The 15,877-nt window shown below is 47.2% G+C and overlaps 1 protein-coding gene across 1 annotated transcript in view; it reads right to left on the bottom strand.

Moving 5' to 3' along the window:
• Window positions 1–15,877, bottom strand: part of Nid1 (nidogen 1) — a gene marked incomplete at its 5' end in the record, with an annotated part of 81,748 nt that extends 65,871 nt beyond the window's left edge. The window contains 1 exon segment of the mRNA XM_013504725.1: window positions 15,665–15,877. Coding sequence (XP_013360179.1) covers window positions 15,665–15,877 — 213 coding nt within the window.

Here is a 15,877-nt window from a genome sequence, read left to right as displayed (position 1 = left end):
GCATACTGAGACCCTGTCTCAAAAAAAAAAAGAACCTACACTGTCAATCTGACGGCAGATCCCAGTGTACAGGAAATACAGCAGGCAGAAGAACACGTTAAATGGCACCATAGAGATGTGATATGCAAAATCCAGAATATAGGACAGCTAAAGGACAACTACCAAGTTTCTTTAATAATTAAGTTGCAAGGGGAAAAAACAGTGAGGGGAACCTGTACATTTAAAAAGTCCTAAGTAAAAGGCTGAGGATGTATGTAGCTCACTGGTGGAGCACTTGCCCAGGGTTATGTCCCCAGTACCCTTCTGCACGCACAAAGCCCTAAAAAAGAAATATCTGCCAAATGCAATTTGTGAGCTCTGCCTGGACCCTGACTTTAACCAATCAACTGAAAAGCAAAATAAAATTTTACAAAACTATTTGAGTATTATATTGAGGAATTACTACTTTTAGATGAGATCATGATTTTGCTATTTTTTAAAACTATTTTTGAGGTACATTCTGAAATATTTACAATGGAATAAAATGTTTTGGATTTGCTTTAAAATAATAGTTTTCTGGGCAATATGGTATAAGCCTGTAATGCCAGCACTCACTCAGGAAGCTGATGCAGAATGATTGCCTCAGAATTTGAGGCAAGTTTCAGCTACAGTGAGCTCAAGGTCAGCCCGAACTTCCAAGCAAGATAGTCTCAAAAACAACAACAACAACAAAAACAGTTTGGGGCTAGGGAAAGGATGTTATGAAAAGGTGACTAAACAAGATTAGTCACAAATTGATACTTGTTGGAGCCAGCCAGGTAAAGGGTATATACAGTTTATTATTCTATTTGGGGATATGTTTGAAAATTTTTCACAATGAAAGTTTCACTTTTTAAATAGAGAATGAATAAACATGATTACCGGCCTTGTAGGCGCCCGGAAGGAGGGGCCCAGGCGCATGGGGAGCCAGGGGCGGGGAGCCCCAGTCTTTGGACTGGCTTGCTCCCTGCCTCGTAGGCCCCCGGAGGGAGGGCTCCTGGCGCAGGGGGAGTCAGGGAAGCCAGAGCTGTTGAGCACTGGCCCTCAGGCAGGCCACCCTCGCTCAGTTGAGAACTACCATGACACAGAGAAACAATGACACAATTAGCCCACCATGCACCGGCTGCAGATGCCCACCCACAGACGTGTGTGAATCATTCAAACATGGAAAAAACCCTGGGAATACATGCCATACAACGGGCCACTCTTGCTCCTGCCACTGAGAACCAGAAAGGTCCAGAGTCAGCGGAGGAGCAGCTGCTGAACAATGACTCAGAGAACATGAGAATGCAGACTAAGCCCGAGGGGTCAGAGGTCCTGTGGACTGGGGTCATGAGAGCCGCTCAGAAGCTGGAAACCAGGAGGACCTTGCACAATACCTGCAGAGACTCCCTGAAAGCCATTCTTCCCTTGACAGTACAGGCTGTGGTGGAGTTTCGGAGAAGTCTGCAACAGGATTTCTGCTGCCTGTGCTGACAGGTGGGGAGAGGACACTAACTGGTTGTGCGGTCCCAATGCGATGGGAGGCTGGAGAGAAAATGCTACATAAAATGGCTTTCGCCCCAGATGGCGCACTTGATTTTTGACAACCCTTAGGCTGTAACTACTTGTTAGATCCTTCTTGTGTATCTCTGTCTTCCTGAGAAACCACTTTGAAGATACCACCATGTATTACAGCAGTCATTGATATTTTCCTACTAATCTATCCATAACTCTGTAATGTTTGTATTGTTCCTATCCCATTTCATAAATGGATGCATGTCTATTATTATGTGTTTCCTACAACAACCATTGAGAATAGTTAATGATTATTCAATAGGTCACTCATGTATAGTTCTATTTATTTTCTTTAGAAGCCACTTTGAAGATACCAAAGTATAGTACAACTATTGATAATCTCCTACCTCTTTTGTCTGTAACTATTATTTGTCTATTTGTTTTCCTGAGAAACTATCCTGTAGATAACAATATGTAAAACAATAACCACTGATAATTTCCTACCACTTTGTCTGTAATTTGGTAAGCCCCCCCTATTATTATGTTATCCTTCTTTTACTCTTTAAAATAAAATTTTAAAAATAAATTTAAAAAAACAAAAACAAAAACATGATTACCTAACATTTAGCAAAGCAGGGCAGGGGCTTTCATCAGCCAACATCAGTGCTCTCTAAGGAATGGGTCTGTGGTTTACTGTCTTTGATTTTGTTTTGTTTTTCCAATTTCACTGAAGTATAATTGACAAATGAAATCATATAAATTTCAGTGGACCAATGATGATTTGATAAATGTCATACAGTGTGAAACCATGACCACAATCAAGTTATTAACGAAGCTCAGAGATGGACCATACAGACTGCACAGAGACACACAGGCCACTGAAACAGGCGCCAGAGCCCAGAAACAAACCTCTAAGTATATAGGGCCAACCAATACTTGACAAGGGTGCCGGGGTGCACAAGGACAGGTGGGGAAATCTCTTCAACAAACAGCCATAGGAAGATTGGATATCTCCACATGAAAGAAAAATGGACCCCTGCAGAAAGCAACCACAAAAATTAACTCAAAGTAGATGAAAGATTTAAATGTTAAGACCTGAAACAATAAAAGTCTCAGAAAAAAACAAGGAGAGCCCAGTGTGGTGGCGTATGCCGGTAATCCCAGCACTTGGGAGGTTGAGGCAGGAGGATCGTTGTGAGTTCCAGACCAGCCTGGGCTACAAAGTGAGCTCAAGGCCAGCCTGAACTGCATAGTGAGACCCTGTCTCAAAAAGACAAAAAAAAAAAGTTTCAATTGCTTATAGCTCCAGACCCGCACAGTGTCCGGCCGACCCAACACTCCAGGCTTTCTGAATCCGCGGTCTTCTCCCCTCGGAGACCCTTTCTCAGCTGCATCCTTGCCGAAGTCCCTTTCTCCACAGCAATACTGGGGGGCTTCGAACCCAGAGGTATGCTACCAAGGGTACGCTACCGAGCGCCAAGCTAGAGGTCCTGCCCTTCTAGTTCTTTATTTTGAGACTGTGGTCTCACTAAGTCGCTGAACTGCCAGGAGGGGCTGGAACTTGTGATCATCCTGCCTCAATGCTGTGCACATAGCTCTTTCCTCCTTGTGAGCCTTGCTGACCTCCCAGCAGGACTCACCCTCTCTACCCCTCTCTACCTTTGTAATTAGCACATCAGAACCTTGACTCAGGTGCCCTAACTCCTACTGGCACTGTACCATAGATCACACAGCAAAACCCTCCTGGGCTGAGCGTGTTCCTGAGAAACCTCATTAGAAGCACTGTAACAACTGTAATGTTATATTGTCTTTTTTGTTTCTTGGGTCTTTTTGAGACAGTCTCACTGTATAGTCAGGCTAGCCTTGAACTCACTATGTTGTAGCCCTGGAAGGCCTCGAGCTCAAGGCAGTCCTCCTGCCTGCCTCAGCCTCCCAAGTGCTGGGATTACAGGCGTGTGCCACCACACCTGGATCTCTTAAAGTAACTCAAACTAATATGCCTAGGCATATTTTCGGTGACTTTGCAATAAAGAATAAAAATGTACTTATTGAAAAACACTTCTTGCATGTCGACCAGCGTAGACACTGCCCTGAAATTTTGCTTCCAATTTCAGTTCACACTGGGAGAAAGTTCCCTGTGTTTCCAGCTGGCCCCTTTAGTCCACCCACTCACTCCAAAGCACAAAGCAAACAAAAATGGCTTTTCATCAGCTGCCCTGGGGTAGAAAATGTCAATTATATCACAAAGACCCTGGAGTGAAGAAAATGCCCGGGCACCGCAGGGTTAACAGCTGGAACCACTTAGGTACAATTGTCTCAGCCCCACAGACAAGAAGGGGATGGACAGAACAACTAACTAAGAATGGAAGGGTGTTTCCATTTTTAAAAGTACTTCCCCTCTCATTTCCCTCTTAAATGAGTCACTGCAGAAAACCTAAATGCCTGTCCTCAATACATCCAAAAGAGATTAGATTTCTTATATTCAAATGCACATAGAAGTCAAAGGACAGCCATCCTTTCCGCTTGAAGAAGCCCAGGAGCCAGCAGTCTCCAAGAGCTGGGAAAGCCTGCTCCAAACCAGCGTGGTTAGGGAATGCTGGCGGCAAGCACAAGCAAGAAGCCAACACAGTGGTTTCAGAAATGCAAAAGCTGTGCTGAGAAGACAATGCAACTTGCAGGAAAGCCAACTCTCTGCGTAGGAGGCAGAGGGAACGAAAGACAATATAATTTAGAATAAAGAACGGAAAAGCAACAAACACAGAGAGTGCATGCTGAGTTCGAGGTCCTTTACAGTGGCCGTTTGCATTTTTAAAAGTTTAATATAACAAGCATTTAATACAACCACCCTTTTCACACAGATGCAAGACTAGGGAAGGGTGAGGCTTAGCTGAGCTTAATGTTCGCACAGTGATAAAACCAAGATCCAAACCCACAGCCGCTGAAGTCTATAACCCACACTTTCTGTTCATTGAGGCTGCTCTGTTTAGAGAAGCCGGGACAAGAGTCGAGGAAGAAGCACGGGGCCTTCAGTGAGGCCGCGGCAGCCTGAAAAAAGCCAGAGAAGTAAAAGGGCCTAAGAAGAGAAAAACTTCAAAACCAAGGCCAGTAAATAACCATACCCATGGCACGACTGAGGTGGAAATCGGTTAATTTCTGACCCAGGCCCAGAGGCGGACCTGAAGCCTCATCTCTACAGAGTACAGTTTTCAAAGCATTTTAATCCAATTATCTCATCAAACCATGTAAAGGGGGCAGTAACAGCACCTTCATTGGTGGTTTGAGAAAAAAAAATGAGTGTTAGTGCATGGCTCTCACCCGCCTAAGAAGTGACAGAACAGAAGTCTGATTTGCAAGGCTCTGGCTCAAATCGGACTGACACAGGAGGATCACCAAGTAAAGGTTCTGCACAGCCTGAAGGTCAGAGCAACCGTCACAGGTTTCAACTTCATCCTGTTAACCTCTAGACAGAGATCTTGGGTCAATTACTCACCTCCTCCGCAGGAAGTTCTACCTGAGATGACCTTCCTTCCCACATTTAAAACGCGCTAGAGTCTCTCTTTCAGCAATAAGTCATAATCCTGCCATTGAGACGCCACCTGCAAAAGATCGGGGAAGAGCCTGGTGCCATCCCCCAGTCTCTGGGAAAGGAAGGCTGTGGCAGTGCCTCTTTAGAAGTCTGGTTCCAAAGTCAGGCCTTGACCTGTGGCAAGGGGAGCCTCATACTGCCCTTATCTAAACATCAGAAATAACAGGGAAAGAGTTAAACATTTAATGCTTTCTGTTGCTGGTTTTCCAGAGGGAGCCCTATTGCAGTACAACCTGAAAGTTACAGGAAATGAGGAAAAGTCCCGCTTTACCAAATATGTCAGCGAATAAATGCAAAAGGTGACAGAAACAAATAAGCAAACAACAACAAAAAATAAAGTACCATTTTGCAGCTCTGAATTTAATAATTGACTCTGGCAAAGGTCATCAGAGGGTGCTGAACCCATTAGGTGAAAAGTTGGGGACACCCCTGCAGCTGAGAAGCCAGAGCACCAACCCTAGCTTGCCTGTTGGGTTTAAAACATAACCTGACAAAAGCTGTGGCTGTCAGCGCTTGGCTGTAAGCGCTTCAGCGCCATTAACTCCCCATGGCCAGCCGAGCAATAACCGCACAAGCTGCCTGCTGATATGATTCATTCTGAAATGTACAACTTTATTTATGAACCGTTTTTGTTAAAAAGTATGCAACCTCCAAGGATAAAAAGGCAAATAACCCAGTTAAAAATCAAAGAATTGGGCATGGTGGCGCATGTCTGTAATCCCAGCACTTGTGGGGCTGAGGCAGGAGAATCATTGCAAGTTTGAGACCAGCCTGGGCTACAAAGTGAGCTCAAGGCTAGCCTGAACTGCATAGTGAGACCCTGTCTCAAAAAGACAAATCAATCAATCAATAATAAAAATAAAAAATTTTAATTATCTCTAAAGACTGTATAGAGGCAGGGCACGGTGGTACGCGACTGTAATCCCAGCACTCAGGAGGCTGAGGCAGGAGGATCACTGTGAGTTTGAGGCCAGCCCACATAAAGAGACCCTGTCTCAATAAATTAATTAATTAACTAATTAAAGACAGTGTAGAAAAGGCCAACAAGCACAAAGGAAGATGTTCACTATCATTAACCATCAGGGAAATGCAAATCAAAATCATAAGGTACTATACCAATAGGTGGCTATAAATCAAAACATCAGAAATAGAGCTGGGTGTGTGGTATAGCCCTACAATCCAGCACTGGGGAGGCCCAGGCAGGAAGATCACTAGTTCAAGGCCAGCATAGGCTACATAGTGAGTTGAAGATCAGCCTGAACTACATAGTGAGACTCTGTCTCAAACCAAACAAAACAAAACAAGTCAGAAATATCAAGAGGTGATGAGGCTGTGGAGGGACTGGAACCCTCCAACATTGTTGGCAGGACTGTAAGACAGTGCTGTCTTTGGAAAACAGCTTGACAGTCCCTCAAAATGTTAAATAGTTATCCAATGGCCAGGAAATTCTATTCCTAGGTATTCTCAAACACTCAAGAGCTCAAAGCAGTATCCACACAAAGACTTAGATGTGAATGCTCACAACAGCATTATTCAAATAGCAAAAAAAAGGGAAACAAACTGGATGTCCTTTCAGCTATGAATGAACAAACACAATGTGTAAGAGTCATAACAAAGGATTTTTATTAGGCCATGAAAGAATGAGCTCTGATGCACATTATAGCCTGGACGGCCCTTGAAAACATTATGTTAAGTGAAAGAAGCCAGTCACAAAGACCACACATTCCATTTATAAGTGAACTGTCTAGAACAGGCAAATCCATAGAGACAGAAAATAGACTAGTGGATGCCGGGGGTTGGGGTAGAGAGAAATGAAAAGCGACTACTTGGTATGGGATTTGCCTGGGGGTGACAAAAATACTGTGTTCTACAATTAGGGGCTGGGGATTTAGCTCAGCGGCACAGTGCCTACCTGGCAAGCGCAAGGTTGTGAGTTTGATTCCAGGTACCGGAAAAAAAAAACCAAAAAAACAAAACAAAACATAGAATTAGATAGGGGTGATGGTTACACAACTCTCTAAAAAAGCACTGAATCAGCCAGGTGTGGTGGCTGGCACACATCTGTCATCCCAGCACTCAGGAGGCTGACACAGGAGGATCGCAGCAAGTTCAAGACCAGTCTGGGCTACAAAGTGAGTTCCAGGCCAGCCTGAACTGCATAGCAAGACCCTGTCTCAAAAAGATGAAAAAATTTAAAAATTATAAAAAATTAAATTTTTTTGAATTGGTGATGAGATATCATAAAGATTATAGTTTATTTTGGATACTTCAGCAAAGGGAAATTGGTAAAACAAATATGGAAAATTTCCAGTCCCCACTGGAAATCAATATGGAAAATGTTAACAGTTGTTAACATGACTGTAACTGGAAATGTGTCTAAAGAGTGTTAGCATACAACTTTCTCCTCTTTTTGTGTGTGCTTGAAAGTATTTATAATGTTTGAAAAATGAAAGGAAGGCCAGGGATATAGCTCATCAGCACAGTGCCTGCATGGAAAGCACAAGGTCCTGAGTTTGACTGCCAGTACAACAGAAGGGAGGGAGGGAGGAAGGGAGGAAGGAAGGAAGGAAGGAAGGAAGGGAGAGGAAAGAAAAAATCTACCCAAGGACAAAGCAGTTCAAAAGCTATTTAGGGCCTGAGGACCCAGCTTGGTTTTTTTAAACAAGCAATGAAGTGGTGATCACCAGAGTCAAACTGGCTGTTGTCACTCCCCACTGTGTCCCCAACGTGCCAGGCTGAGGAGTCTGTGAGGAACAAGAGCTGATAAGACATTATGAGCCTGGTGCAGTGGTGCCTGCCTGGAATCCCAGCTACCCACGAGGCAAAGGCAGGAAGATCCCACGGACCCTTTAGTGAGACCCTGTCTCAAAATAAAATGAAAAAGAGCTGGGGTGTGCCTCAGTGTTCCTGGATTCAATTCCCAGTCCTAGAAGAAAAAAGAACATCATGAAAGTAAAAAGGGAAGGAGGGCAGGTGCACTCAGCATGCGGTAGTACGAAGAGCACTGAACTAGGAATCCGAAGATGTGAGCTCAAGTTCTGGCACTAACCCCGGAGTGGACTTTGACAAGCCCCCCGGTAGCAGATGACTGTTTCCTCCCTACATCCTGGGGCCTGACACGCCTCTTGCCTGAGCCACCTCCAGGGCCGTCACATGTCTCAAAGGAAACAGAGTCCCAAACTAGCCTTGCTATCTCCCCCTCCCAACAGATCAGGACCCCCTCCCTCGGCCCCCACCTCCATCCCCACCGGGCACTAGACCCTGGTGACACTGTCCAGCCGTGGAACTCACTCTGCCCGCCCCCCCCTGCAAAGTCCTCATGGGGTGGCAGCATCACTTTTTTTTTTAATTTCAGGGAAATTTTCAAACATATATAAATAGTGCAACAACCCCCCACATGCTCTCACAATTACCAAAAGGCTCTGCTTCTGATTTCATCTGCGCTTTCCCCACAAGCCCCCCACCTTTGATCCCAGACATCAAAACTCTTCACCTGTCAATATTTCCCTGCATACCTTTTCTAGGAAAGCAATGTGAGAATGGTTTGATCCCCAGAACCACAAAACAGGGAAAAGAAAAGTGGTTTGCCGGGAAGTCCTCTTTCACAGCCAGGTGGTTTTAATCAGACTCAAACTAGGCCTCGCTTGCATTTGGTTGCTTTGTCTCAAAGTTCCTTTTCACCTTTACCAGCTCTCTCCTGCTTCGTCCCCCCCGCAGTTTATTTGAAGAAAATGGTCACCTTTTAAAATCAAATCAAGCTAGGTGTGGTGGCGCATGCCTATAACCCCAGCACTCAGGAGGCTGAGGCATGAGGATCATTGAGAGACCTGCCTTGGCTAGAAAGTGAGCTCAAGGCCAGCCTGAACTGCATGGCGAGCCCCTGTCTCAAAAAGACAAAACAAAACACAATCAAATCAAATCATGTCTGTCACTCACCCAGTTAGAAATGTCAAAGGGCTCCCACTGCTTCATGGATAAAGTTACAACACCCACAGTCATCCGTCCATCCATCCATTCACTTGTTCAACAGAGGGCTCACTGGGTCCACAGGCACCACCCCAGAACTGGGGAGATGGCTGTGAACATGACATGGCCTGTCCTCACGGGGCTCAGACTCTCACAGGGGAGACAGGCGATAAGCAAATAAACAAATGAATGAATGAGCTAGCTGTAGGTGCCGAGATGAAGAGCGTCACCAATGCGGAGGTCAGGGAAGTGCCCTGGAGAGCTGGGACCTGAGGCAGAAGACAGCCTGGGAGAGGAAAGAGAAGCACCAAGACCAACACAGAAGGTCCAGGAACAGAAAGAAAGCCAGACAGCTGGAGGCCATCCTGAGAAGGACAGACGGTGGCACAAGGGCAAATGCACCTATTAGGCTGGATCACAAATTTGAAGCTGTGCAGACCCCTGGGAGAGGGTTGCCTTTCATGAAGCTCAAAGGAAAAGCCTTGGATGGCATGAGGTTCGCAGTAAGGAGGCCGCTCCTGGCACTCACGGCAAGGCACAGAGGGCCCTGCTGCAGCGCTGTTCCCACGCACACCTGTCATGTGCCGAACAAGTGCCAAGCTCTGTGCCCTGCACTGACCAGGGTCTCACATGCAGCACAATGACTTCATATGAATCCCACTCCTGCTTCCTGCCCTTCCCTTGGAGCTAATCTTTACCATCCCTTAGTTCCCACTGCAGGGGAGGGCCTCAGGACCCCTGTACCACCCGCACTTCACTCTGATCCAGCCCCACAGGACCCTCAGCCTCTCCCGAGTGCTCAACACAGCCAGGAGCAATTCAGTTGTCAGCGTAAGCACTGTCTAATGCTATCTTTGTCAGCACGCAGGGCACTCTGTGAAGGCAAAACAAACTTGTTAGGGATTGTTCAAAAATACTCCCAAAGGTCACATGTGTGTTCGTGGAAGGGGATCAGACCATGGGGCACCAGTCTTCTCCATCGGTTAATCCACTGGTGAGCTCATAGCTGAATGTGCTGGTAAGAGATGGGCCCTGGTTGGAGGACGGTCAGTGGCTCACGACCTGGAAAGATACACAGTGTCTCTGGCCTCTTCCATCTCTGGCTCTTCCCCTACTCTTTGCCTCCTGGCTGCCATGAAGTGAGCAGCTTTTTTCTGCCATGTCCTCTCAAAAGGATGGTTGTGCTTTGGAGCCAGCTGACTAGGGACTGAACCCTTGGAAATCGTGAGCCAAAATAAAGCCTCCTTTAAATTATATATCTCAAGTATTTGGTCACAGCAATGAAAAGCTGACCAATACACTGGTCTTATTTTCAACCTCCATGTCCAAAGTCTCACAGAGGTATATCAGGGTACCTAGCATATTAGGAACAAATTAAATATTTGTAGAATTACTAAATGATGGACTTTAACGTTTCACACACACATACAAAAAAAAAAAAAAAAGTGTTCTGAGAAAGTAAATGTGCTTGCTCAGCATCAGGTAACTCAACCAAAGAGTAGTAAAGCCAATATAAAATGGGTCTTAGGTATAATTCTGTCAAACCTCTTCATTTTTTGAAAAGACCAGAACAACAAAAGGCAAATGAATGAAGTGACTTGACTTCAATTATAAATTGGTCAATGTGATTCATCAATGATTAATTTAGGCCGGGTATGGTGGTGCACGCCTGTAATCCCAGCACTCAGGAGACTGAGGCAGGAGGATCTTTGTGAGTTCAAGACCAGCCTGGGCTACAAAATGAGCAAGGCCAGCCTGAACTGCATAGCGAGAGCCCATTTCAAAGACATACACACACACACACACACACACACACACACAAACGGTTAATTTGACTAGCAAATGAACAAACTTCCTATGAGCCCATAAGTGTAGCCATGCTACATATGAACAATTACAGGTATGTGTGTGTGTGTAATGTGTATCCGTGTGTGAAAGAAAGGTAGGCAGGGGAAGATAAGTGAGGATAGAGGTACACAATTTTTTTCCTACCAAAGACATCCTTTTATTATTTTTCCATGGCCCAAAGGATTTTATCTTTAAAATAAAACATATTAAATAATAACTAATTCATTTCTCCATTTTTATGTATCAAACACAAATAATTTAATATGCAATTTAATTATGTTCTGGAAATTTTTCTTTACCTCCAATGAGGGCTTCCAACCAGTGTGAGATAACCAGCACAAATAAACTGAGATGATCAAATTCCAGTGGAAGAAAATGTTTACCGCTCTGTATAACCTTATTACAACTGTGAAGAACTCTTGCCCTGTGAGTGCAAGGTTCACTGGCCAAGGTGGCACAGCTCATGTGAAATGTCCAGTGGAAAAAGAGGTTATCCAAAGGAACAATCAGACCTCCTCATGTAGGGGTTCTGCTGTGGCTCATAGGAGGAAGTTTGGAAACCAGGGTGGTACCTGCCCCTCCCAGGGTGTATTTCCCAGCAAAACTTTCCTCCCACCTTTGAACATCTGTCACAAGGAGGCTTAGGCATGAGAGGTATGGATCTCACCAGCTCAGCAACTCTCCATCACTAAAGATCTCAGGATCTTTACACTCCAGCTGGGCCTGGGGGTGCACACCTGTAATCCCTGCACTCGGGAGGCTGAAGCAGGAGGATCACTGTGAGTTCGAGGCCAGCCTGGGCTACAGAGTTCCAGACCAGCCTAAACTGCATAGTGAGACCCAGTCTCAAAAAAACAAAGAAAAAAAAAAAAGATCCTTTACACTCTTAATGACTTTTGAAGATATTCCAAAGCTTGTGTTTATACATATTACTATAACCAACACTTATCATGAAAAAACTAAAGCTGAAAAATATTTCAACATTTCTGTTATGGTTTGGGTCTACATGTCCCTCCAAAGCCTCATGAGGCACAGCTGGGGTTTTTTCAGAGGTGGCTGAATCTAGTGTGTGACGCTGGGATTAAGGATGTGTGATTACTAAATCAGCCCACTGACTGCCTTGGTATTGCCCTAATCCTGGTACCCTGGATACAATATAAAGGACAGAAAAAGCTTTGTCTTCTCCCTTGCTTGCTTGCTTTTGCTGTCTTCTGCTTGCCATGAACCATTGCTCTTCGGTGATCCCCTTCTGCCAAGCCACCTGGCCATCCAGCCAGCCAATTATGGACTGAAACCTCTACCAGCTGTGAGCTAAATAAACCTTTCCTCCCTTAACTTGTGGGTGTTGGGGATTTTCCCTCAGCAATAAGAAAAGTAACTAAGACAATTCCTAACATTTAAATAATGAACCTATTCCGTGTTAACATAAACAATATTTTTCACTTGATCTTAGCCAAAAGGCTGAGAAGCAATAACATGAATAATATTTTTAATGAAAGTAAGCCAAACCAAAAATATTGAGGGAGGTAAGTATCATTATTTTACATTTTTGCAAATAAATCTGCTATCTGGTGTATTGTAAGGCCGGATTCTCATCTCTGGCTCTAAGTTTGATCTGAGGTAATAGCTATGATGCCTGTAGTATGGTAGCTCTGCTGAGCTCCACTGTATGTGCATGACAGCATAAAAAGCATCTCAGTACTACTATTGGAAGAGTCTGGACCCTGGAGAGTCTCCGAGGCAGCCAGGGTGCCTGCGCACTTTGGGAAAGGCCATCCTGGAGCATCATTTTCTAGGACTCCCAAGTCAACTCTGCATCTTACCTTCCTCCTTCCCACTGTAAAGCAGGCTTCCACTTCCTCCCCCATCTGACTGCTTGTTTAAGGGTCTGCTGGCCTCAGGGCATCTCCACCTCTGATCCCCTTATGTGTGGCCAACACTGCATTTACAAACTGGGCTAATCTTTTCCCCACCACCTATCCCTGTCCGCCTTCTTCCATCCCACCTGTGCCCTGGTCCTGTTGGTGCATCTCAGATCACCTCTCAGATCCCCCCCAGCCCTCATTCCCACACATGGGGTGAACCAGCAGCTATGGCATGGTTTCCACTTCCAAACTCCCCTTGTCTGCTTGTCTGTTTGTCTAGACCATTGTGCAAACCAGTCACACTTGCCCTACTAAAAACAGGCATGCCTGGTGACCAGCTGTAGATGGCGTGACCCACCTATCACAGACCTCCTCCCCATGTCCCATGACCTTCCACATCATCTGCCCCAGTCTTCATGCTCCCGGCATCCCTGCCTGTTGCCACCATGTGGGGCAGCGGAGGCCCTCCTCCCCGCTGACTGCGCCACGAGATGTTGATGCTAACAGAATAACCCAGACAGAGGCCGAAGGGGGTACACCACGCTCTAATATCACCATGCGGAGGACAAGCCCACGCTGGCCGGTAGAAGCAGCACTGTCCAGCAGCACTCTCCGCAACCACAGAAATGCTCCAATGCAGCACTGCCCCACGGAGTAACCACTGAGCACCAGAGGCTGCCAGGCACTGGAAATGGCTAGTGTGACAGGAGGGTTGAAACTATCATATTATCGACTAGTCACTCATTTAGATAGCAACTTATGGCCAGGGCCTGTGTGTTAGAGCGCCTGTGAGAGAGGAGAACTGATTACCCTCTCTGACAAGGCCACCCTGGATCAGCCCTCCACTACCGACTGATTCCAGGGGGTTAATTTAAATAAGAAGAAATTTCATTTGTAAAAAACTGCTAACTGAAAAAAAATAGTAACTGCTAACTGATTATTTAGCATTTCCTTCCATATGAATGTAGGCTAGCTTAGCTTGAGTTCAAGGCCCAGCACTACTTAAAGAAGGAAAAAAAGTCAGCCTGTATACTACTCCGTATAACGTGCTTTCTGTATTTCAACGTATTTGGTAATCTTGCGGATGTCATTCTATGCATTTGAAAAGGCTATACTTAGCCAGGCCAAGCTGGCACAAGCCCATAATCCCTGCACTCTGGGAGGCTGACGCAGGAGGATCACAAATTCCAGCTCAGCCTGGGTAATTTAGAGAGTCTCAAAAAATTTTGAGGGCCGGGCATCATGGTGCACGCCTATAATCCCAGCACTCGGGTGGCTAAGGCAGGAGAATCTGCGAGTTCTGAGTCTGGGCTACAGAATGAGCTCAAGGCCAGCCCGAACTGCATAGCGAGACCCTGTCTCAAAAAGACCAAAAGGCCCGGGGATTTAGCTCAGCGGCACAGCGCCTGCCTGACATGCGCAAGGTCGTGAGTCCGATTCCCGGTAGAGGAAAAAAAAAACTTCAAAAAGACCAAAGAAAAAAAATTTTTTTGAAAAGTGGGGATGGAAAAATAGTTCAGTATGATGGCTCGGGATTCAACACCCAGTACAAAAAAAAAAAAAAAAAAAGTAAAGTAAAATTAAGCATCCATGAAGGGCGCAGAACTGTGCGTTCCCACGCAGACTCATTCCTTCAGGCAAAGCCAACAAGCATCACGTGGTGTCGTCCGTGGCTCAGCCACCTCACCCGCAGGACGCGCCCCGGCCGACGTCTGTGCCGCCCCCGCCCCCCTGGAATGCACACAGCTTCACATGCAAGCCACATGGCGGGCGGCTGGGGAGGGCAGTGGCACAAGAGGGCTTGACCAAGTTGACGGTGAGAGGCCCCAGCCCGGGCCTGCTCTGCAGAAGGTCCAGAGAACTAAGGGTCACCTGCGCGAGCTCCTCCTTTGAGGCCCCCTCAGGGTGACAAAAACCAGCCACAGTAAATTGGATCACTCGGGCGCCCTGCTTTCCCAAGCCTGACCTCTGGACTCCGAACCGGGCCCAAGTAAAGAGGGCTGAAGCATTGATTGCCAACACACATCCGGGCAGTCACTTCAATTCCCGGGTCGGGGAGCGGGTTTGGGCGCCTTTTACTCCCGGACCACGGAGTCCAGGCCCGCGCGCGCCGGGACCCAACTCCGGCCACTGCCCTGCAGGGCTCCCCGCACGCATGTCCTGCTCTCGGCTTTGGGCACTGGGGCGCACTGGCCCAGACTGTGATTTACAGCTGTTCAGGAGGTTGAGGCAGGTAGACTGCAAATTCAGAGCTAGCCTGGGCAATTTACCAGGTCTCGGTCTCAACATAAAAAATAGAGTTGGCTGGGCGTGGTGGCGCACGCCTGCAATCCCAGCACTCGGGAGGCTGAGGCGGGAGGATCGCTGTGAGTTCGAGGCCGGCCTGGGCTACGTAGAAAGTTCAAGGCCAGTCAGAACTGCATAGTGAGACCCTGTCTGAAAAAAAAAGGGGGGGGGCTGAGGAGGCAACCCCTAAGATTCATCCCCAGTACCGAAGGGGTGGTGTGGGAGTAAAAATATTTCCAATTAACGTATATACAAGATACTGTCGTTTCCTTATTAAATTCAAAACTTCACTCTCAAAAAAAAGGCGCAGGACAAAGCCCCGACGCAGACAGACCTCCCGGGGGCGACGCAGCCCACGGCCGCGGGAGGAAGCCCCGCCCAGGGTCCCGGGATCTCGGGGTGACCACAGGCGCGCGCGAAGTGAGACGCACCCAGCGCCGTCCCAGACCCGCGCGCGCTCGGGTGACAGCGACCGGTGGCGGGTGGCGAGGGAGACCCCGGGCTGCGCAGACCCAGCGTGGCCCCGCGCCCGCGCCGGCCCGGCAGAGCTCTTGCGGCCCCTTCCCGCCCGGCGCCCCCTCCCGGCCCGGCCACTCACGTAGATGGAGTCGATGCCAGAACGGTCGTAGAAGCGGAGAGCCTCGCTGAGCTCCAGGGCGGGCGACACCACGTCGTCCCCATCCTCCAGCTCCAGGTCCCCCTGTGAGGGGCCGAAGGGGAAGAGGTCCCGGCGGCTCAGGCAGCCCGCGAGCCCCGCCAGCAGGAGCTGCAGCAGCAGCGCCTGCGCCCGCGCAGCCCCGCTCCGGCCGCG

This window comes from Chinchilla lanigera, unplaced genomic scaffold (assembly GCF_000276665.1).
Source record: "Chinchilla lanigera isolate Chin_1 unplaced genomic scaffold, ChiLan1.0 scaffold00091, whole genome shotgun sequence".
In the NCBI taxonomy this organism is placed as follows: Eukaryota; Metazoa; Chordata; class Mammalia; order Rodentia; family Chinchillidae; genus Chinchilla; species Chinchilla lanigera.
The sequence above is the reverse complement of the archived record's forward strand: the minus strand, read 5'-3'. Positions and strand labels throughout refer to the sequence as shown.